General features: G+C 50.3%; 6 protein-coding genes across 6 annotated transcripts; 2 read left to right on the top strand and 4 right to left on the bottom strand.

Annotated features, from left to right (window-relative positions):
* Window positions 1-935: 935 nt before the first annotated feature.
* Window positions 936-2,948, top strand: LTR84_004874 (uncharacterized protein; the record flags this gene model as incomplete). Its single annotated transcript, XM_064848447.1, has 1 exon — window positions 936-2,948. One exon carries the CDS (start codon window positions 936-938, stop codon window positions 2,946-2,948), a length of 2,013 nt encoding a protein of 670 aa, XP_064711071.1.
* Window positions 2,949-3,194: 246 nt separating this feature from the next.
* Window positions 3,195-5,060, bottom strand: LTR84_004873 (uncharacterized protein; the record flags this gene model as incomplete). The annotated part of the gene is made up of 1 exon (XM_064848446.1): window positions 3,195-5,060. The coding sequence occupies one exon, from the start codon at window positions 5,058-5,060 to the stop codon at window positions 3,195-3,197; it is 1,866 nt and encodes a 621-aa protein (XP_064711070.1).
* Window positions 5,061-6,037: 977 nt separating this feature from the next.
* Window positions 6,038-8,806, bottom strand: LTR84_004872 (uncharacterized protein; the record flags this gene model as incomplete). The annotated part of the gene is made up of 1 exon (XM_064848445.1): window positions 6,038-8,806. The coding sequence occupies one exon, from the start codon at window positions 8,804-8,806 to the stop codon at window positions 6,038-6,040; it is 2,769 nt and encodes a 922-aa protein (XP_064711069.1).
* A 1,491-nt stretch (window positions 8,807-10,297) lies between these two features.
* Window positions 10,298-12,682, bottom strand: LTR84_004871 (uncharacterized protein; the record flags this gene model as incomplete). Its single annotated transcript, XM_064848444.1, has 1 exon — window positions 10,298-12,682. One exon carries the CDS (start codon window positions 12,680-12,682, stop codon window positions 10,298-10,300), a length of 2,385 nt encoding a protein of 794 aa, XP_064711068.1.
* Window positions 12,683-15,201: 2,519 nt separating this feature from the next.
* On the bottom strand, window positions 15,202-16,103 carry LTR84_004870 (uncharacterized protein; the record flags this gene model as incomplete). The annotated part of the gene is made up of 3 exons (XM_064848443.1): window positions 15,202-15,708; window positions 15,763-15,997; window positions 16,051-16,103. The coding sequence occupies 3 exons, from the start codon at window positions 16,101-16,103 to the stop codon at window positions 15,202-15,204; spliced, it is 795 nt and encodes a 264-aa protein (XP_064711067.1).
* A 4,442-nt stretch (window positions 16,104-20,545) lies between these two features.
* On the top strand, window positions 20,546-23,038 carry LTR84_004869 (uncharacterized protein; the record flags this gene model as incomplete). Its single annotated transcript, XM_064848442.1, has 3 exons — window positions 20,546-20,707; window positions 20,759-21,508; window positions 21,566-23,038. The coding sequence occupies 3 exons, from the start codon at window positions 20,546-20,548 to the stop codon at window positions 23,036-23,038; spliced, it is 2,385 nt and encodes a 794-aa protein (XP_064711066.1).
* Between the last annotated feature and the right edge of the window lie 348 nt (window positions 23,039-23,386).

Below are 23,386 nucleotides of genomic sequence, written 5' to 3'. Positions count from 1 at the left end.
TTCACACCGCAGTTGTCGAGCTTAGCCCCGATGTAAATTTCGGAGTTTAGAGCCCCTAGGACATCTGAGCAGCAGAGAAAGGGATACCTCAAACATCCTCGCTCCTCAGATTTCAGTTTGTGGTAAAGATGAAGGTGCCATTGTTCGAGGGTAGTTTAAGATCAACTTTCCTTATTTTCCAAGAGCGAGATGGTCAGCATCAGCACCCAGCCAAGGCTCGTAGTGTCTCATTGTGGCGATTTCATGATGTAAACGGTATGGTGACAACTCGTATTGATCATGTTAGACTCTAGTTAGGGCAACTTCTCAAAAAGTCAGTATGTTGCTAGAACAAGGGGGAAAGATGACTTGCCCCGGCCTCCATTTGGGATGGAGGCTGAGGTCCAAGAGGTTTTTCATCAAACCGAGGAGCAGGTAGTGTCCTAGAGAGACACATTTCGGCAGACAGTGCCCTCCTGCGATCGAATCGAACCGGCGAGTAGTAAGTCAGCACCAATTGCCTCCCTGGGCAAGGTGGTGATTGTGATGAGGAGTTTGAGCTTCGGGGCGGAGTCTTATTGGCAACGGTGCAGTATTTGTACCTATATCCCTGTACTCCCAGGCGCAGAAATCCATTCCTCCAGAAAACATACTGCATGATTATATAACCAGACAGGGGATGGACTTGCCTCAGACCTCTTCAATTGTCATGTCAATTTCGAGCATCATTCTGAGAATCGAGGGTCGTTCATGCATTTACCCACCATTGGAAAGCGTCGCTGCTCACAACGGCAAGCCCATGGCTGGCAGGTATCGCCAACATCGCCACTGCTGACCCAGTAGACTAATTGCACTGTATTCTTGCTCACCTGGCAACATCTTCAACATTAATCTGCAGACTCTCATATCGAGCAGTAACGACGGTGAACTGATTTATACAACGTTTGATCTAAACAATGGCGCAAGCTCATAAGTTCTCTCAGGTTGAGTACTCACATTTTGGTAGCATCCAATTTGATGTGCCACGGCCAGCGCCACCAAATACGTCTTTTTTGTTTGTCGTCAAGACACCAGATTCTGGGGTCTTATCTAGGTCTTCAAGTCGTTCTGCTGCTGCTAGTATCAACAGTCATGCGCAGCGTTGGGCCCAGGAGATTGGAACTGTCAAGGAGAATCAACCACTTCACAATGCCGCTGCGCCCGGCGTCAATTCAGATCTTCGATTTGAAAGCTGCGTGACGAGGTGTCGTCTTGACCGCCTGGGGATCAGTGAGGGTAAAGCTTCTAAGTCCAAGCGGTCAACTGCTGTGAGTGGTGCCACAGCGTCTCCTAAGTTATTACCTGTCCAAAAGCTGAAGAGTATTGCCTCTTCTGAATCACCCACTGCGGTTTCGAGTAAAAAGCTCAAGTCGAGTAGACAAGCCATCAGCCGTTTGCCCGCCACATGTGCAAGCAAGCTTGATCAGATGTCTCCGACAGATCCAACTTTCGGTCTCTCCTCAGCGCCGCCCATTCTCGATTACATCCGAATGTCTCCTCTATCTTTGGATGGCAATGCGCAATTAGTTCTTCAGTACTACTTGTCGTTCGTTTTGCTATCGACAGCCGATGCTTCGCATCGCACGACACCACTAGATTCAAGTCTAAACAAGCATTCCTCAACCATCAAAGCTATCGTGCAAGGATGCTTGCAGGAAGACATCCATTTGTATGCTCTTTTGGCTGCCACAGCCAGTCGGATGAAACGTGTCTCGGGGGTCCAATTCGCTGCCGACCATGGCCCTGAAAGTTATCTATCAAAAGCCATTCAATGTTTACGAGCCCTTCTCACCGTGGAGACAGCTTCATCCGATCGTCAAATCATCCTCGATATCTATTATCTCAGCGTCTGTGAGTGGTATCTGGGTAGCTATGACGCTGCCAATACGCATTTCACTTTCTTGAAGCATTTGCTAAAGTCGCTGCCTCAAGGATTCTCTGAGTTTGACCAGTATGTCGCTGACATGCTCTCCTATGATGATTGCTGGTTGAGACCTAGCCCCGTTCGAAGTCGTCTCAATTCAGCGTCTTCCACTTCCCCTTCACCTTCGACTTTTCGATCCTCTATGCTGTCTTATCGCAAACTACCCCCGAAACCATCACATCACGAAAAGATGGCAGCCGAAGCATGTTGTTCGGCCTTTGATCTGGCCCTGCAAGGCCCCACTTACAGTCAAGACCTTAGGGGCATAATCCAAGAACTGCCCCCAATTTGCAACCTCTTCCGGAGTTTCAATCGACACACGCCCGAGGAAGCAAACGGTACAAGCCTGGTGCCTAACAAAGTGGTCGCTAGCTACACCGAACTGGCTCAACGTCTACTTGAGAATCCAAGTTATGGAAATGAGCTATGTTGCAGGTTGGCACTTGTGCTGATACTACGCTACATGGTACGTGGAGCAATTGAGACGAATTATGATACTCAATCCACCGAATCAACAATGGCTCTGCAGCGCCTAAGACGCCAGCTACAGTATGAAATTCTACTCCCTTCGAATGAAATCTCTCTCAGCAGCAAGCAGATTTGGGCTTCTGGAAACATACAGCCGGCTTCAAAACAAGACGGTCCACCACACTTTCCCGCTTCATCATTGTCATCGCCACTATCTACACCAAAATCACCTACCACTCCTTCATCCAGACCACACAGCAAAATCTGGACCGGCCACTCCAATGAGCTCCTATTGTGGATCCTCGTCACAGGACTCTTCGCCGCTCGACAGCAATCCACATCCAGTCTCAATTCCAATAAAGATGATATTGATAGTGACGATGGCGAAGAAGTGCATTGGTTTGGCACAAGAGCTATGGCGTTGATACAATTTCTGGACATCAAGTCACACGATCGCCTGACAGACATGATGGTGTCTTTCTTTTGTGTGGATGAAATGCTATACGATGATATACTGATACGAAGTTGGCCAGCCTAGGCGTATGGGTGATTTGAACGGTGATCTGGGCTTGCTTTTTCTCGTAATATGATATCCCATTCCTTTATTTGCGTGAGAGAGAACCATTCATGTACCGAGATAGGTAGGGGATCTACGAGGTGATATGCATATCCGAATTTGATAGTAATGAGCTCAAATTAACATGACTCTGATGATATTCTCATTTACTTTTGGTCATGATAGCCTGTCACTAGGAACTCCATGCTTCGCACCCAACATCAACACTCACTTATACACCAAAACACCACCCGGTGGAACGGTCAATTTGACCGTACTCCTTCCACTCCTCGCCTCGACGGCTATTTTCTGCGGCACCTCAGTAGCTACTCCACCGTCAGCAGAAGAATATAACAGCGCCAGCTCCGTCCCGGCAGGATGAACCTCAGCATCGACCGTAACCCAGACACTCAACACCTGCTTAGCATCCGTGCTGATAGCACAAAGCACCTCCTCATCGGCAAACAACCTCGACCACGCAATGACCGACCGAAGCGGACCATCACCAATCCTGGAAGGCAAGCCGAAATGCACGCCATCACCCGAGATCTCACGGAGATACTGCCTTCCACGACGCAGAGCGATCTCAGCTGCTCGCACGGTGGCAATGCCGGCCGTGCCGGCGAAGACGGGATTCGCTTCATCGAAGAAATGGCGGCCCTTGGAGCGAAACGCACCGAACGCGCCGCCGAACATGGCCTCGCGGATGTACCGGTCTGAGCCGCCCTGACCATCGAACGCCTGTTCGGTGCCGTAGTAGATGCAGGGGATGCCGAGGGTCAGCAGGTTGAGGGCGAGGGCGGCGAGGACGAGCTCGGCGCCGTCCCCGTCGGAGCAATACCGGCCTTTGTCGCCGCCGCGCCAGACCTGGTCGTGGTCGTCGATCATGGTGACGACCCGGTCGCGGAACCACGTGTGGCTGCCTTTGTTGAGGAACAGGGCGTTGCGGAACAGATTGAAATAGTCGCTCGGGTTCGCCTGGCCCTTGGGCACGCGCCACAGCTTCTCCTGCACGTCGCCGATGCCCAGGGCGGCGTCGAGGCCCGTCGCCTCGACCGTCTCGAACGCCCGCGAGCCCGTGATCTCGCCGATCAGCAGGAACTTGTCCTTGCCCAGCCGCGCCGCGTACTCGTGGATCACGCTCGCGAAGTACCGCGTCGGCCCGTCGCCCATGTGCTTGACCGTGTCGATGCGGTAGCCGTCCAGGTCCGCGTAGTTGATCCAGTACTTGTAGCAGGCGGCGAGGGCGCGCAGCGCCGGCGTCGCGCTGAAGTGGTCCGGGTTGGACGCGCCCAGTGCCAGGTCCTTCAGGTCGAAGAAGTCCCCGTCCAGGTATTCCGGCGCATTGTCCCAGCCGTTGCCGTTGATCTGGCCCTTGCGCGTGAAGCACTCTGCGCCCTGGAGCTCCGAGGGCCAGATCGCGGCGTTGGGGAATGCGTTGGGGTACGTGTGTGCGTCGACCGTGCCGAGAGGGATGTCTGCCTCTCGGTTCTCGTCGTAGAACCCCTTGACCGGAAACGTGTCGCCTGTGTAGTGCGGATCGGTGGCGATGTATTCGAAGACATTGCCGCTGTGGTTGAGGATGATGTCCAACAGGACATAGATGCCGTGTTCGTGTGCCGTTGCCACAAGATCCCTCAACTCCTCACGCGTCCCGAAGCGGGAATCCACATCGAGGAAATCCTGCACTCCGTAGCCGTGATACGTCTCGAGTTTGGCGACCTGCTTGAAGATCGGCCCGATCCACAGCGCCGTCACGCCCAGTCTTTGCAAATAGCCGAGTTTGCTTTTCAGGCCTTTGAGCTTACCACCCACGAAGACGCCACCCTTTGCGCGCCACTGAGCCGCGTCGGCGTCTGTGCGAATGGCATTGCCGTTGTCCTGGCCTTGTTGGAACAACGGGGTTGAGCCGGAGGTGACGGGTCTGTTTTCGATATCCTTGTAGTTCTTCTCGTTGTCGTCCGAAAAGCGATCGGGCAGCAGGAAGTACAGGAGCTGGTCCTCCCACGCAAGAGGTGATGGGTGATATCTCTTTGTCGGTGGCTTCGTGTTGATCGTGGAGAGTATCTCCGGATCTTGGATGCTTTTGGCCATGTATGAGTAGATCGTCACCTACCTAGAGTTAAGAGACAGTCGGGAGAGCTTTTCCCGCTGCTGATCGTATGTTTACCGCTGTGTTGTGAACACAACAGAAGCTACCACGGCGGTGAACCAAAAAGTGCAGATAAGGAGTGGTAAAGGTTTACTTCAGCACATTCTGTATGTCGAAGAAGCGAGAATAAAAAGATCAGAAGGCGGCCACCGCCGCCAAGCAGAAAGCAGGAAATTGAACTCTTCAAGCATTCGAAGGTTCCTTGAAGCATGTGGTGGCTTGCTGAGCTGAGCTATCGCTCGCATGAGGCTGCACTAGCTTCTCAAATTGATCTAAGTGGATTTGTCTATTTAGCGACATGCACATCAGCGCGGGGTGGTGCAGGAGCTGAGAAGACCTTCGGGCAGCCCTTGTTCATTATTTTGAAGCGACGAATATGACAGGAAGATCAAGCCGATCAAAGAACAGGGCTTGCAGTAGGTAGGTAGGAGTGATAGATCACAATACACTTTCCCCGCTCGTGAGACTCGAGGCTTGCGTAAGCTGCTCCCTACAAGTGCTTTCTGACCAGGAGAGGTCACCATGATTAAGAGGCTGGCAGCCTTGTTTATACAATTGTACTACAAGCCGCTCAGGCTGGAGAAAGACCACCCTACAAATATTGCCCCAATTCATCTTGTCCGTTCTGTCCAATCCAGACGTGCGTCAAAGAACGCCAAAACCCACGCGTAAGCATATATATGCAAAACTCGACTCAACAGACCATCTCTCATGAACCGTAGTCCGAGCCAAAAGAGGCTGCCCTTGTTGTACCCATCCATGTGTCCCCAGACAAGCCCCGGTCCTAGGCACATAATGTCCGTTTACGGATACGAGTGCTCAGCTCGCGCCATGCTCAGACGTTCCTTAAAAACATCCCAAGGGAGGAAAGTCAGAATAATGTTGTGTGTGCGAGGGATTCCTCACAAGAAAACACTCTTCAAAGACCATCCCTCCTTCTCGCACCCTGGGCACCAGATCCATCCCCAGCAAAATGTCGCATTTTAAGCGTCCGCAAGCCCGCGCCACCTCGTCCTCCACCAATGGCACCGGTTGCCTCTGAATGATGGAGACGACTGAATGGGCCCTTTCGTTTCTTCGTGATACTGGTCTTCCTTCGCTCCTTTGCTTTCTCCTTCGCCTTCTTGCTCCACAATGGACCTTCAGAAGCATATGTATGTGTACCTTTCCTGTCACCAGTGAAAAATGTCAAGATTGCATCGGCTCCGGAGGCTCTGCGTTGGCGTTCTTCCGCTGGCGTCGCCATGGGTTGTTCGGTGGTTTTGCCCTTACAGTTGTTGGCCTTTCCGTCCTTGGGTCCCCAAAATTCATCGTCGTACGCGGTGTTCTGACGTGTGAGATCGTACATTGGTGTATCCGCCGTACTCGAAGCAGGGAAGGCGGAACTCGGCGTGCTCTGGACACCAAGCATATTTCTTTTCAAGAGTCGCAAAAGACTTTCGCAGAGTCGATCGAGAATCCATTCGGATTCAGTCTGTCCACTGAGCATGGGACTGCTCTCCTCAAGCCAGTCCCATTCCACAACTCCGTCTCGGTCCTCATCGTAGTCCATGCGGGACAGCCCAATCTTGCTGAACCGAATCAGACGGGTGAATTCACACCACTGTTCGTAACTATATCGCATCCCTGGTGAATGTTGTAGGTCATCTGCCGTCTTCCGAATCGCCCACGCAAGCCGCTTCGTCATTTCTGCTTCGCTAGGAGACTCATTCGCAAGTTCTTCAATGGTCAATTCAGGAAGACCTTCACAATGCGCCGGACCCGTGGGAGGACCCACCGGCAGGCCACCTTTCCGGCGGTTCTTTTCGATTTTCCTGTTCATCCAGTCCCACAGCCACTGATTTGACTTGAGAACGTCATGCCACAACCCAGCTTTTGGAAGAACAGTCAAATCACCAAGCATGAAAGTCCCGCGTTTGAAACTGGATATGACCGTGTCACCCATATCCGAGACGAGGATGGTCATGGTGGGAACAGCTATCAGAGACCATACCACAAAAAATGCCTTGCCAGCGTTGCTCTTGGGGCTGAGATCACCATAGCCGATTGTCAAAAGACTCACGTAGCAGAAGTAGAGAGATTGAAAATAGCTCATGTGCTGTGTGCGTTGCTCGGCCTGCCAAAACACGATTGCCCCAACGCACCACAGAACGCCAAAGGCTGAAACGGACACCAACAAGGCATACCATTTCTTGAACTTTTTGGCGTTGAGTTGAATGTTACGCATGGCGTCAAAACGATCCTTCTCCTCTCGCATAAGGATGACTTTTTGGGACCGGGTCCTGACTTTCTTCAAATTCTTGACTTGCTTCGTGATCAGTCTCATGGTCATGTGGATTGGTCCGTTGTGGAATGCAGAATTCAAAAACTGGTGAGGATGTGGCTCATCCTCAGCATTATCGTGCTTCAGTGTTTCAGCGTTTGTGTTCCCAAACTCTACACGTCTTTCATGACGGTCTTGGTCGGCTGCAGCAGCTGCTGCCGCTTCATCTAGATCATGCTGTATCTGGGGATTGGGAAGGGGTGAGGAGATGGACATGCGGTGTTGATGCAACTGCTCAAATTCTTTCTCTAGGGCATCCCTCCTTTTGTCCTCGTCCTTGTCGACCGTCACCACCCGTGACAAAGTGTTTACTCTTCTCGTTTCAACGTGTTTCCTCAGGACATTGACAGTACTAAGCTCTCCTGCGAATTTATGAATAGAGCTCACCATGAGACCCAGGATGACGGTACCGCCGACTGAATATGGGAAGACAAGTCCTCTGCCAAGATCATCTGTAGGCGTGTAGTCACCGAAGCCGATGGTCAAAATGGTGACATCGCAGAAATATAAAGAATCGGGATACGTCCAAGTTGGCTCAATCTTTGTGAAGACGGCCGCTCCCCCACCGAGCCAGATGAAGAACATCATGGTCTGAAGGATAAGATTTCGTTGCTCATCGCTAAGAGTGAAGTGTTGTGGATAGTGCCCAAGAAAATAGCCACCCATGTTCACCATCAGAATCATGGAATTGAACATGTAGAGACAAGCGGCGAGAATGGCGTTCCAGAAGCCTTGAGAATAGATCTGGTCCTTGCCAGGGGGGTCGTGAATGTTGATGGATACAGTGAGGGCGATGAGGATCCCAGAAGCTAGGTAAAATAAAACGATGGTGGCTGGAAGGGCCACGATGTACCGAATCCGTCTGGTAAAGTTAAATAGTAGAAAGAGATTACCAACAAAACCGCAGACCAGGGAAGCAATGTTCAGGTTGATGCACCACCTCGGGTCTGGATATCCCACCGAGGTGGACTGATAACTGGGTTCGTCTTCGGATTCAATCACATTATTCCTCCAAGAAACGACCAGAGCGGCAATGGACAACAAATTGGCCATGGGGGCAAAGGTAGCAGCGATGAGAGGGATTGCGGTGGAAGCGAACCACCAATCGGTCGGTAAATCATCGTCGGCCGACCTCAGCTTCAACTTTCCCCGAGAATGTGTATGCTTCCTCTTATCCAGCTCCTTCTCTGGTCTGCCCTTTTCGTCTGGGACGGAGGTTATAGACTCTCTGCTCTCCTCAGGTTCCTCCCATCGCCTTGGCTTCTCATCGAGGCTTCTCCCAGAGCTGGAGCTCGAGGTGGCTTCCGGAGCTTCCGTGGTTTCCAGAGGATCCAGCTCTCTCTGTTCAGCGTGGTCATAGCCCATGATGCGACAAACGGTCATAAAGGCTTGAGGAGCATTGTGTCGGTGGGTTCAAAATGACGATTCTGTCACGAAGTTTATTGATATCGAGGCTATGTCAGTGGCTGCATAAGGCTGAAGTGATGGTGAGGATGCGCTGATGGAAGAGGGTGGCGCGATGACAGCGACGGCGAAGTGTTCATGTTGGGGATGAAGGTGGAAAGGAGGAAATAAAGACTTTGAGGGAGTAGCATGTTCAAGGTTTGAATGCGGCTTCGGACGGAATGTGAGTGGCCCAAGAAGAAGGCCAGTGTGGTTCACGGTCCGTGAGGGTGTTTGCCATTTGTGTGTGATTGTGGAGGCTTGCTGAGTGATGATTGTTCGTTCGCGGTAGGGATGCTTACTGGCTTGCCTGCCTTCTTTTTCTGGGGGGTCTTTGCCGAGCGACCAGGGCTGTAGGGTGTGCCCATGAGCCTGCTTAGGGGGGAGTGATTGGGTCCGACGTGTAACTCCAGCCCACCACATTTAAGCGTGCAGATAAGCTTCTTCATCCTCCATCTCTTGGTAGCGGGGGAGCCAACTCAAGAACGTCCAGGTGTCACTGGCAATGTCCAACGGCAACTCTTAGCTTCTGCATTTCTTATCGAGTTAATACAGCCACGCAAAGTCTTTCTTCTGATACATGCAAAAGCACGAGAAGTGAGCTCTCGTCTGGTATGAGGAGAATTCTAGACCATCAAAGTTCGTCACAAAGTCAAGTCTACACCCGCAGTGCTTATCTGAGTTTGCTTTTTCTCGAGCCTCGTGCGATAAGCTTCTTTGCAGACACTCGTGGCATTTGCCATGTTATCTGGTAGTAATTCTCGCCCGAGTCATCTTTGAATGTCCAATTTCTGGGAGTTGCTGCATGTGTCATGGAATTGAAATAGATAGATAGATAGATAGATAGATAGATAGATAGATAGATAGATAGATAGATAGATAGATAGATAGACAGATCTCTACATCTCATAGCTCAAGTGAACAATGCAAAAAGGGTATTTGGAATGAAAATCGGCATCCTCGCATCCAACTTCCACTTTTAATCATACATACAGGCGGGATAGCCCTTCCCCTCCTCGTCTCGGGAAGGAGAGATGAAGAAGGCGGCCCAAGAAAGATAAGGTACCGAAAAGACCGCTTAAAAGGTAAGAACTCGTTTAATTCCGTGCTCTGGTTCATGTACATGATGAAATACAAGATTTGTGTCATGACTTTGCGTCGCTTGCAGTACTAAAAAAGGCCGTAGAAAAGAATCGTAATGTGGGCTGTGCGAGAAGGAGCACATATCCAAGCTCTGAGCTTCCGTGTTTGTGTGTTCGAGGTATGATGGTCGAATTTGAAACGTAACAGGGTGAGGTGAGGAGGACCGAAACAGTAACAAGGCTGGTAGACCATAGTTGTACAGGTTGCTCATGCAATAGTGGCGATTTGTTCCGCCTCCATTCCTTCTGAGCTAACATCGCAATTGTGGTATCATTGCATATCCTTGTAACTACTTGGAGGATATCTGGCGCTTGAAGGATGTGAACCAGACATGCTATCAAAAGGAGTATATGGAGTGCCGTATGGAGGAACATTCCATCCTGTACTGATAGGTGTCGGGGTGGTGTAAGGTCCTGCACTTCCTCCTAGATGTCCACGATCGCGGTAGTACTCCTCCTCAGTGGGATTCGTATTTCCAGTGAATGGTGGCCGAGGTTGTTGATCATAACCTGAGACTGACTGTTGCCTCGGTCTGACGTCCCGATCTCGTTCTCGTTCACGAGGGTCATATGCAGCCATTCTGGGAGCATCGTACCGATCATTCGCGAGTCGCTCTCGCTGGGCCTCATACTCCCTCTGCCTTCGAGTGTCTTCATACGTATCGCTAGGACTGGCATGGTAATGAGTGGGAGGAATGTACTGGACATCATTTTCAGTCCTTCGTCCGTACGGTGCCGTACCATTCTCCTTATTCGCAGAAGGCGAACGGGTGCGTCGTGGTTGATCTTTATGATAGACACTATTGGATCGGTGGTGGCGAGTGTCTGGGAAGTCCATCGGAGGGGGCGGAGCTCTTTGGTGGATTGCTATTGGGGTCGGTTTGGACTGATTGATGGTAGGTCGGGAACTGGCATGCATAGAGCCTGACCTGCCTAGCTTGGATTCTTGTTGTGGAGCTGGTGGTCTGGTGTCCGTCATGGGAATTGAGTTCGAGACTGGAGCTGGGGCTGGGGCTCGATTATCAAGATTGTCGTAACTCTTGCCCAGTCCAGGTGCAGCAACATATGGCTTTCGCTCCCTTTCGATCGGCTGCGGAGTTGGCATGTCTTCATCTTCCTCGACTGCACTTGAGCCATTGGCAGCATCACTGCTGCTTGGAACTCCGGCATAAGGCTGTCGCTGGCGCTCCAGGCTTGCATGAGACAATGCAGGGCTAATTTTTATTCCATTCGTCACTGACTCGAGATTGTCTACCGATGGGCGTAGGCCACCCTTCTGGATGGGCTCCTCAAAGGCTGACATTGGTTTTGGTGGTATTGTGGAGGTTGTGTTTTGACTCTGGGACGGCCCCAGGCTCTGACCCTGGCTCTGGCTCTGGGTTTGAGATTCTGCAGTGCTGTTCTGTTTCTGAGGCTGACTTTGAGAGTCTGCCACACTACCCTGTCTCGAAGCAGCGGAAAAGGTGACATTGCAGTGGGTAGACATGGCCTTCTGTAGTTTATAGGCTACTTCTGTATCAGCATCCTTTGGGAATAGTCGTCTGGACAATTCTTTGGGAAACCTCTCTTTCTTTTCGTCAGGATTGCTGATAGGCATGTCTAGAGCAGTCTTTGCCAGTCGCTCGAACTCGTGGTCTGGATGAGCTCGGAGGAGGAGTGTGGCCCAGGTCTCGAAGCCATGGGGCGTCAAGCCCGGAGTGTCTGGTCTTTCACTTGGTTTATTTTGAACGAGATGATGCTGAGCCTCGATCTCACGAAACATCCGAGAAATAGATGACGTCCTATCATCGAATATGATCTTCCATGGGTAATGCTCGTTCGCAAGCTTGGTTTCTTCGTAGTATCTCTGCAGCTTAGATGGAGTGATGACAAGGCTTTGCCTGGGCTCGTAGTTCTCAATGAGATGGACAGCGATACCACGAAGGAATTGTCCAAAGCGGGGTGTTGCCTGTCCTTGTTCATCGAAGAGTGTCCCCCAGACGCGTTCTAGGATTGTTGGATCACCACCGGTAGATATCCTTCTTGGACCTTTTGGCCGATGTGAATGATCCTGATTTGCTTCACTTTCGGACAAGTGGCCAGCTTGACTCAAGGGTGACAAAGGCCTCCTCTCGGCTGGAGGCGAGGTAGCTCTAAACGAGGACTGCGTTGAAGTTGATGGTGGGAATTGTGGAGACTGTTGGCTCTGTCCCAAATCCTCGGAGATGCGATAGGGAGAAGGAGGGGTGTAAACAGTAGAACGATCCAAAGGGGGAGACCCGGCAGTTGAAGAGATTGCGTCCACATGGGAGGCAGACAGATTGGAATTCTGAGGGGTCAGTGGAATATTCGACACCTTTAATTGCGATAGGACATTTGCGGTTATCTGAGAGGTGATCTGCTGGAGAAGTTCTGGAGGAAAGGCAGCACTGGCAGCTCCATCGGTGGTGTTGAAAGCGGACTTGACGGCTTCATTTATGGGCTGTCGGGCCTGCTGATAGCGGGTAGAATCAATGCTGTTTGGGTCAGGGGCAGCATTTGAGGAACCCCGCGCACGCAAAGGGCGCGGGTCAGTGGAGGAGTTGTTGTGAACGGGGTGAAGTCGTCGAGAGTCCCCCTGATCGATGGCATCGCTCACACTGGGCTGATAAGGTGTACGATCCTCGTATGAAGTCATTGGAAGGGTTGCGGGGAATTAGTCCTGTCGAGGACAGGATGCGCCTTCAAGGCATTCAGCTCCAGACTTGGATATGGGTTTCCAGATAGACGATTTGGAAGGATTTGTGAATGGTCAGGTGTCTATCAGCTTGGAGTAGGGTTGTCTTGTGTGCGATGCAAGTCGGTCTTTCTCATAGGAGTAAGTATGGACAAGTCTATGCTCTGGAAAGAGGCTGAAGATGAGCAGCAGCCGATAGGAGGGAATGCGTGACACAGGTGAAAGGTCAGTTGGATCAGATGGTTGATGCAGTGCGACAGTGAATCAGGCTGAGCGTAAGAGGGTTCGTGGGCGGTATGCGCAGTGCATGATACACGTAAAGGATATCGTTCGTCAGTGTTCCAAGTCCACCAGCAAGGGAGTAAGGCTATGCTGATAGGATGCAAAAGGTCGCAACTTTGAAACGGACTTGAGGAGGTGAGGATAAATGTGCAGGATTTGGCTAGGCTTTGAGGGATTACTGCTGTAGTAGTCTTGAGGGTCGATGTTGGTGAACACGTCCTGATACGAAGGTCGCCACGGCCCAGAGCATGCCCTTGGAAATGAGGATCGAGTTGTGCAAGCTGCAAGAGGCAGATTCGCCAAAGGTGAAGCGAGAAGAATGGCTGACAGTGGCAGTTCGCAGTTCTGCGGCAGTGGGATTGCATCATAGGCCTGGTCTAGCGTGTCTTTTTGGATGGACGACCGGTCAACAGGTGGCTCAGAGCCCCGGTTATGACCCTATGACAGGTGTTATAGGGCAGGTTAATGGGGGTGTGGATCACTCAAGAGACTGCCAGTGCCAGTTTGCCAGAGCCTGAGGGAAACCAGAACCGCCCTCCTTATCCGGAACAGCAGCATCATGCAAGAAATGCAGGGAACGTGGTTGAAGAATGGAGGCCTGTCGTCAGGGAGTGGGCTTTACACTGGCAGCAGACGGTACCTCGTACTCGGACCTAACTTTGTATAAGGCCTACACTTATCTTGGTTGTACTCGTGCGAATTAGATTTGGTGTTCAAGTGTTCTTGCTTTCCGGGGCAAGCCCACGTTTTGCTGGGAGCAGAGATGTCGTTACACACCAGGGCACTCGCTGTCCACGCTCGTAGCACCGCACCGCCTGTACCCGTGTCCACTTCCCGCTGCATGCACAGCACTGACACTGGCACTGGCAGGCCTTGTTTCGCGATGAGCCGATCGCATTCCCAAGACCTTGTCACCAGTTAACCACTGAGATACAATCTTACCAAGCGACTCTCATCATATTGCATACTTAACTTTAGGTACCTAGGTACTACTGATGCATGTAAGATGGTGGAAGGAATTGCCATCTTCTCTCTGCAAGCCAGTTTGAACTCCAGTTGTTCCAGGGAACCATCAGACGTCATCAAGAGCACCTCAGGGTCGCCGTTCAAAGTTCAAGTTGCGGCTAAATTGCTCCGAATCTGCAGGCCCATCGGCAGCCCTAACCGTCTAGGCTCTAAGCTCCAAGCTCCCCTCTATCTCACCAATAATGGCAGCTTATAGGCAAGCCACACCCTCACCAAGTGAACTCGCACCTTAATTGCAAGTTCTTGACTTTTGCGCCCCGTTTCTTAAACCAGCCCCTCCCCTCCCCCCAAAAAAAACTTGGAAACCTCAAAGTTCACAACGCCTTTTTCGGTTCCTCAAGTTTCAGTTGCTTAAAATATCCGCAGTGGTCCGTCCGTACGGATGCTTCATAACTCGACAAGGCGAATGAATTATTTCAACGCATCATCAGCTTCCGATAATTCTCTGGTTGATTGGTGGCTGGAGATGTCTCCTCTTTTCTCAAAGATTGGGATTACACCTTGCACACTGACATATCGGCGGGACTTATCCACGTTGAGCACGGGATCGGTTGGGTCACAGGTGTTTGTGCAACCACGGATACTAACTAGGCTGCCATGTTCATGATCGTAAGCACTGTTGTTGCTTTAAGTGCCGTTCCCATTACCCTGCCCATTAAGAGAACAGCATTCGCTCAGCCTGAAACTCGTGCTTCATCACCCCTGCCAATATGCAGTCACATGTTCCTACCGCATCTACTTACAGGCCAATTGATGCCGGTCTGTGGGATGTTCTTCGCATTGCAGCTCCCTATCATTCGCGATGAAGAAGCAAGGTTTGTAAGTGTGAAAAGGAAATGGATGGGAAACAAAAGGAAATGTTTTCTATCTAGTCGTGTAGTCTGCGCCACTCAGCTCGTCATCTTTGGACTACCCCGTCTATGCTTTCCGAAAGTAAATACAGCCTCGTCGTTGCTGCTTCCCCCCATGTACTCTATGTCTTCAATGCCAGCTCTGAATTCGGTGATACATGTGGTAAACTCCTCCAACTTCAATATCGGAGAAATCACCAGGCTCTCACTTGTTGCCCATCATCACCACAATGAACCCATCCTTCCTGACGCTCAATTCCGAACTTCCCTCGTTGAGAATCATTCTGTCGTGAGCCAGTCTTTCAGTTGCCAATGATGAATTCAAAGCTCCCATTCATCGTCATCACTGTCCTTGTCCCCGTCATGATGCGTCGCGGATGTTGGGACTTGGGTAAGTTTTTGTTGTTTCTCATCACGCGCGGACCGCTTGACAACCTTATCAATGACTGGAGGTCTCCAGGCGCCCTGCTTCACAAATCTACTGCTGGCTCCGCCTTGAGACACCACCGATCCGGGGGCTCCAGCGGAATATCCGGCTGTGGATGCTGCTAAGAATTGACTGGTGGCGTTGGAAGGTGTTGGCGATGGAGGCCGGAAGCCTGTAGCACCTCCAAATCCCTTGTCCGAATGTTGATACATGCCAGACGGTGCGGTAGAGCCCATTTCTGATGCCCTGCCACTGAGACTCGGTAGAGCTGAAGCAACACTAGACATGTTGGAAATTGCTCCTTTGTGCATGTTATACTCGTCAAGTATAACTTCTTCTTGGGCGGCTGCTTCCAGGTCTGGTTCACGATCATCATTTTCTTGTTGGCAACTGGTGCATTTCTGTCATGTAATCAGCCACGCCTGGTGTCACCCTTCATATGAAGTGTAACTTACCGCTTCGTCCGGGTTGCTTCGGTGTCGGGCACTAAACTCAGCGACAGGTTTCGAGATGCCACACCATGTACAATGCAATTCCACCACGCTTCCAGCCGTACATGCTATGCACCTCGGAAGGGGTGGGTCCTTGGTGTTTCGTCTGGAATTCACGAGAGCAGCTTTGTACTTATTGATCTGTGTATTTGAAAACCGGCTGATCATCTTCTTGGTGCCGCAATCCGAGCATCGAATCCTATCACGCGTGAGTCGATCTGAAAAGAAGAAAAGTTGGTTGTCTGAACCTACATATTGCCGGTGTCGACATTGGCATATCTAGACACGTCTGTCAATCGATCCATCTTGATTAAAGTCTTGGATGAGTAGGTAGAGGTGTCTTCGAATGGTAGTTGTTGAGATCAATTGGAAGAAAAGGTGAGGATGGAAGGAAATAAGGAAGGCCGACTCGCTTTCAGCAACGGGGGTTGACGTCGACCAAGATGAAGTAGGAGCAAAAGTGAAATTGGGACGAAGGAAGAGCACAAGATTGATGATGACAGTTGATTGAGTGCTAAACTTGAAAGAGGATTGAGAGGGAATAAGTGGGTCAGGCTTGAACTCAGTAATGAAGGTTGTCAAGAACTTGAAGGAGGACTAGCAAGTAGAAAATGGGAATGAAAGCAATGAAAAGGGAGTAGAAGAGTAAATGATGAGAACGGATTGAGTGATGAAAGAGAAAGAAGAAAGAACATTTCTTACGATTGTTGTTTGCGTTCCCATGAGGGTTTATGTTTTTGAGACATGGCGGAGAGAGTTTGATATTGTAGGCTGAGAATCAGGAAAGCGCGAGAAGGTGCCTGACGAAGGTGAAGTTGAGTTCAGAGAATGGGCGTCGCCGTCATCGCAAGTACCCTTCCTGCACTGATGCTATACTCCTAGTGCCTCAACTATCTGAGATACTAGTACATCTGGTGATGCAAGCAGGGAGGTATCTCGAAATTCTGACAGCACTCAAGATGTTGTTTGTCTGGAGGAGAATCAGTGCATGCCACGATAGCATATTTCTGGGTGAATTTCAAACATATTGATATCTGACTTCCATGAACACCAATATATTCCGATTGATTGCCACACAGAGAGGCTTACACAGTTACAGTCCAGCTTTGATATTCTTCAAATCGGTACAACGTCGTGGGTGAGGGGATTGAAATGAAGTGTATCATGTGACAGAGGGGCAGAACAAATGGACGGTCAGCCTCGTCAAACAGTACCAGTATGGGATTGAATATTTCTCTTGGTGCTTCGCCATGATTCGCAATAGGACCATTTACGGGGTCTTACACTTACCTGCACTGACAGTACTTACCGGTTTGTGGCGGCAGTAATTTGAAAAACTTCATGTTCAAAGGTGGCTGCGACGATGTACTAGGGCTCACAATCAACGTGTATATTCTTGACATGCCAATCGCCCAGTGGGACGTCATGATTCGTGATCACCCAACTGCGTCTTTCAGTCAGTACTCCGCGATTTAATCGTGGAGCACAGCGGGCAACATGTTAGGAAATAGCGCTCGTAATCCACGAATTCTGCCATTCACTGGGGTGCCAGTGGATGCAAAATGATCAGCGTTGGTCTGTAGGGAACTATCCTTTTTGTCTGGTAGAGTTTTAATGCGGAGAGACATATATCTTCACGGCAGGCAACAAGTGTTAGACTCACCTCTCTTTCGAATGATCAATACCCAATAATAATGATCAAAGAATAATCTCTTTCTTAAGATGCTGCGTTGGCCTAAGGGTAGTCGGGTCCCCATCTAATATGCAGTTGGACAGGAATAGGAGCGACGGCTTGACCAGAAAGAGGTTGGTTGATTTCCAGAAATGTTTGCTTGAGTGCCCACATAGGTGCATATGCTTCGTAGGTCCGGCGGCGGTCTGTTACGAAGAACTCGCTTCATGGTTCGGTTTGGCAAATCGACTCAGCTCAGATTATCGTACTGTATCGATTGCGATTGTCTTGCATAACTGACCGCTGCTTCCAGGGCCCAGTGGTGGCTGGCTAGCTTCTGCTGGTTATGCAAAAAGGCTGCACGATGAACATAGCATCGATGTTGGATTTCGGGCCATTCTTGCAGTTTTCGTACTGCGAAAATCTTCATTTCAAGTCCACAGGAATTGTTCCTCCAACGACGCACCAATTTCCCTCGTAATCTCAACGAAAGCATTCGACTGTATCATCTCGAGACGCGAAGTCTCAAGGCAGTTTCAACCTTCCAGAACAAAATTTGATCCACTTGGGCAATAAAGCTACGGATACTACTTGGTCCCTAGCTAGTAACCGATGGGCCGGGAACCAGCGTCGTCTCTCACCGTGACGACGGAGTGAAAGCCTAAAGGAAAGGCAGCACACTGGGCTCCAAGTGGATCCAAATTTGGGGGTCTTTGCTCGACGCAAACTAGGGCGGAACGGCAGGCAAGACTTCCAGACTTCAAAGCGGCGCAATCAACAAGCGGGCAAGCCAATCGTTCATCGATTGGAGATTTGATCAGCGCCGTTGGCCGGTTCCAGTCGCGCCCCGGGCCAGCTTACCCATTCCTAGATCCAGGGAAAAAAGTGACCTCTAAACCTGTTTTGAACTTGGTGAGGGAATCGTGATAGGTTTAGCCCAAGGGGCAACTCGACCAGTCCGAGTAGCCATCTAGCTCTAACCGCATTGCTTCATTTATTCTCCTAGGCCGATGGGAAACGTGGCGTTGAGTTGGCGGTCTTGTGTGTTGAATGTGAGGCACCTCTCAGACTTGATTCTTTGTTGCGTTTGCAGCGTTCACGCCACTTGAGGATTTTGGTAAGTACTGAGTATCCGTACTTAGCATTGACTTGCAAATAAAAACAAATATACTGCCCACGCGCAGAAGCAGAAACCAATCACAATGGGATTGTTGTGGGACTGTCCAGGTGGTCTATTTTCTTCTGTATCCGAAACAACCTGTACAGTGGTCATCATATTACATACGGTTCATCAACGGTGACCATCCTTCCAATTTCAGCAAAGATCGTAGCATCACATTCTCTCTGTTGGTTATGGAGATTGTGTACTTGGTAATTGTTGTACAATCATCGCAGAGTACATTGGTACTTCATATGTCTGCGCTTTGGGGGTAGCGTAATCGTACCTACCGTTGACCACAGCTCCTCTGGAGGTACGGAGTACAAATATGTGTGTATTCGTACGTGATGACAGCAGTATGATACAAGGACAGCCCGGCAAATGAAAATCACTGTCAACAGCCTCTAAGTTAGCCCACCCACGACACCAACGAGGATTTCGTTTAAGAGATTAATCATCCAGGATTGTGCTATCATGTTTGCCTGGTTTGTTCGAACACCTGGAGATGATCGTGTCCCGACTCCCGAAGTGGGATACACTGAACTGACGAACTACTTCTCCATAAGCTGTGTCGAGATCCCAGAAACGCACACCGATTAAAATGAGGATTTGTTTTTCTTCGGGGCTGAAGTGGATCAGATATTCAGAGTGTACTCGTAGTGTACGGATACCCAGAGGGAACAGAGCAGTCTCCATCTCCAGGGCTCGTGTCGTGCAGTGCAATGGATGGAACGAGAGGAAGGAAGCACTGCACTGAAGCCTGGCACATTGGGAAATAAAATGGGGCCAGCCACTACGCTACGGAGACCAGGACAATGGTACTCGTAGATACACCTAGGTAGCCAAGAATGGCGACGACTAGCACGACACTACCTAGGTAGGCACTTCGGGCCCAACTGAGACTCCCGGTAAAACTAAACCTCTTTGGGCCCGAGGATGCTGTCGCCCCGGACCTCTGACCTCTAAGCTCTCTGCCATTCGGTTCAGTGCTTCCTTGCTTTACTGGTGCTGACGTTCTTGGGCCTCAGGCCATCAAACCGTCAACACGCCGGGAGGCGGAAGTCTCGTCTCTTGTTTCGTCCATCAATTTGCGCTCGTCAGTCATTCCCTTCGCTTTATGTTGTCTTCCTCCTGAAATCTGAATGTGATTTCGCAACTTCCCAAGCAGGGTCAACGTGGTGTGGTGACGGAACACGCACATCTGGCATTGTTTTTCGGGCTTGGGAACCCCAACTCCGCTCACTTCCACTTCCACTTCCAGCCCCTTACCCATCCGACACTCACCAGAGACGCGACTCCCGCTTCAAAGCCCAGTCCCCCCAGTTCACTGCAAATTTGTCTGAGCACATCGTCAACACGACCGAAAACACCTGTCACCTCCTCAACTCCCCCTAACACACACTAAGACTTACATCCTGGCCTACTTGCCCCTCTGTGTCATTCAAGAAAGGGGATTTCCTCGACTAGCAATCCACTTTCCCACCCTCCCTTGCGGGTCCTCTTCCGCCAATCGACCCTCCCACTAGCTAGCAATCACTTCCTCCCGGGTCCTCGAGCCATTTCGCATTGGGTTTCGTTCCTGAGCATCATTTTCATGAGCCCGAACCTCGACTTGGATTCATCTGCTCACTGATCTGCTCGATATCACGCGCGTCTTGTCAGACCCCTTGCAACGTTCTTTACCCAATTTCACGGCTCTCTCAACCTCTCTCCTCATCTCACTATCCAAGACGCCCTGCTCTTGCCTCGAGACCTACCATTGACAGGAAATGACGTGTTGAGCTTTGGAAATCTTCCCACTACATGGGCTATAGGGCGGAACTGTATACGAACCCAGGTTATATCCGACGTGGAAGCTGAAGGAGCGAAGAACGAGAAAGAGTAATTGTGTCAGCAATAACCCCCATACACCTACAATGGCAGTCACAGACTATGGCCAGCGGCCGGCATCATACGCTCTCTCAGCACTGGAGGATCGTTTCGAGGTCATCAAAGACATCGGTGATGGTAGTTTTGGCAGTGTAGCTCTGGCAAGAGTCCGAGCAAATGGCTCCAATGTTGCGAGGCGCAACACCATGGTATGTCGTTGCCATCTGTCTACGAATAACATCTGATTGACATGCTTCTAGGTCGCCATCAAAACTATGAAAAAGTCCTTTGATTCTTTTGCCCCCTGTCTGGAACTTCGTGAGGTTATCTTTCTACGCACTCTACCCAACCACGCACATTTGGTCCCGGCCTTGGATATATTCCTCGACCCCTACAGTAAGAAGCTACATATTTGCATGGAGTACATGGACGGCAATCTCTACCAGCTTATGAAGGCTCGAGAGCACAAGTGTATGGACGCCAAAAGTGTCAAAAGCATTCTCTACCAAATTCTATCCGGGCTGGACCATATTCATGCTCACCACTTCTTTCACCGCGACATTAAACCAGAAAACATCCTCGTCTCCACATCTGCACCTCAGGATTCACAGTCAGCTTTCAGTCGGTACTCGGCCTTAGTCACTCCACCAGCTACACCGCCAACCTACACGATCAAAATCGCCGATTTTGGCTTGGCTCGTGAGACCCACTCCAAACTACCTTATACCACTTATGTATCGACACGATGGTATCGAGCTCCCGAGGTGCTTCTACGAGCTGGGGAGTACTCCGCACCTGTCGACATCTGGGCCATCGGTGCCATGGCTGTTGAAATTGCAACATTGAAACCCCTGTTCCCGGGAGGCAATGAAGTTGATCAGGTCTGGCGTGTTTGTGAGATAATGGGAAGTCCGGGCAACTGGTATACCAAATCTGGATCTCGAGTTGGTGGTGGTGAGTGGAGAGATGGTACGAAGCTTGCTCAAAAGCTAGGCTTCTCATTCCCAAAGGTGAGTTTCGATCCAACTCTCGATACGTGCTGGAGTTTAGATACTGACTCTTGGCAGATGGCTCCCCATGCCATGGATACTATCTTACCGCCTCCACAATGGCCGACAAGTTTCAGCAATTTTGTGACATGGTGTTTGATGTGGGATCCCAAACATCGACCAACCTCAAAACAAGCTATGGATCATGACTTCTTCACTGACGCTGTTGACCCTCTTCGTCCTAAATCCTCCTCTCGACTTCTTGGTCGCAAGCACTCCGACCTCAGCTTCCGCTCCAAAGACACCACAGAAACTCCAACCATCACCTCCAAACCCTCGTGGTTTCGCAGGTCCCTTATTGCTCGAGAGAGTGCACCTGCTGTACCACAGCATAATCCCGAAGGCAAAGCCACACAACCAGAAGCAGAGACTGTGGCAAGCAAAGCTCGACCACAAGCAAACAAACGGGCGACATGGACCAATGGTGCCAATACTACAGGAGCAGCTCCTATGCCTATCCTGCCATCGATTCGCCCAATTTCCCCTCTGCCAAATTCTGTCACCGCACAGGCAAGTACAACTTTTACCAGTCAAGCAGAACCCAAGGTCAGCATGTCCAAGAATAGCGAGGAGAAGAGTAAGAAGATTGGACGACAATTATCCGTGAACTCCCATGGCAATCACTATGCTGATGTTCATCGACTTGAGGCGGAACGTGCTTTGAATGCCAACAGTGGTTTGATTTCGCCTCCAAGTGGCCAAAAGGAAAGCTTCTTCTCGCACCTACGAAAACGGGCCAGGCGGTTTTCAGGTCGACACGGCTTGGCCTCGCCCACAACGGATGATGTGGAAGCACATGCTGCCACTGTCCCATGGTCGAATCGATCTTCACTCATGGTTGACAATGTCATCCCTGAAGCGAACAATGATTTTTCTGACTTGGATCAAATTTTGCAGAATGTCAGGTACAGCTTGGATCGGCCTGAAGGGCAAGATGCGAATGGAAAATCCTCTGGCAGCGTGTCCAACACCGGATCATTAAAAAGGACTCATTCAGTTCCAAGATCGCAGGGAAGTCGATCAGGCGAGAATGCGACCTCGGCTCCAGCACCTACCAATGGACGATCAAGGCGACCTCTACAAATCAACCAATATGAGACCCCTGAAGAAGCAGATGAACTTTTGGACGAGGCACTCCGATCCGCGAACAAGGCTAGCAAAAGACTCGACCATAATACCCGATCCAATCAACAATTGAGTCGCACAGCTTTGGCACAGAAAGATTACAACCGACAGTCATTACCTTCAATACCTAATGGAGCTGCATTACGTGGACAGGGTGCCTACCTTACACCTTCGCCATCTGCCAAGAAGAATGGAGTTCAATTCGATCCAAGCAGTTTACACGGCACACAACCATTGAATATTAGCAAGCAGCGACCGGAGCAGGAACATGCCCCATCACATTGGCCGACGCCACCATACGAAGAAAATGATTGGGCTGCAAGTGCAGCCAACAGTATTTTTACAGCCGGATCGGTCTATCGATAGATGACAGGTCTCGGGGACGAATCCAACACTCGTTCAAGTCCGAAAAGTCTTGTTTGTTCTGAACATCATGCCAACGATATATAGTCCCTTGATATCCTGTACGAAAAAAGTCTGAAGAGAAGGGAGAATACCCCACGAAGCAGGTGTTTAACGAGTTTCGGGCGTTGAGCGTGAATACGGCGGGAAAAGGGTTGATTGACCTACGACTCTTACTTCAGCGCGAAGTTCTACTATGTGTGGCAACCTCTTGATTCTTTTCTTCTATTAACGAGAGCAGTGGACGCAAATCCACCATGTCTGTTTATTGGCAACCAAAGTCTAGCCCTTTTGTTTTCGACTCTGATTCTT

Source organism: Exophiala bonariae, assembly GCF_035927105.1.
Source record: "Exophiala bonariae strain CCFEE 5792 chromosome Unknown scaffold_2, whole genome shotgun sequence".
NCBI classification, from domain to species: domain Eukaryota; kingdom Fungi; phylum Ascomycota; class Eurotiomycetes; order Chaetothyriales; family Herpotrichiellaceae; genus Exophiala; species Exophiala bonariae.
Note: the sequence above shows the minus strand (reverse complement) of the source record. Positions and strands in the feature narration are given on the sequence as shown.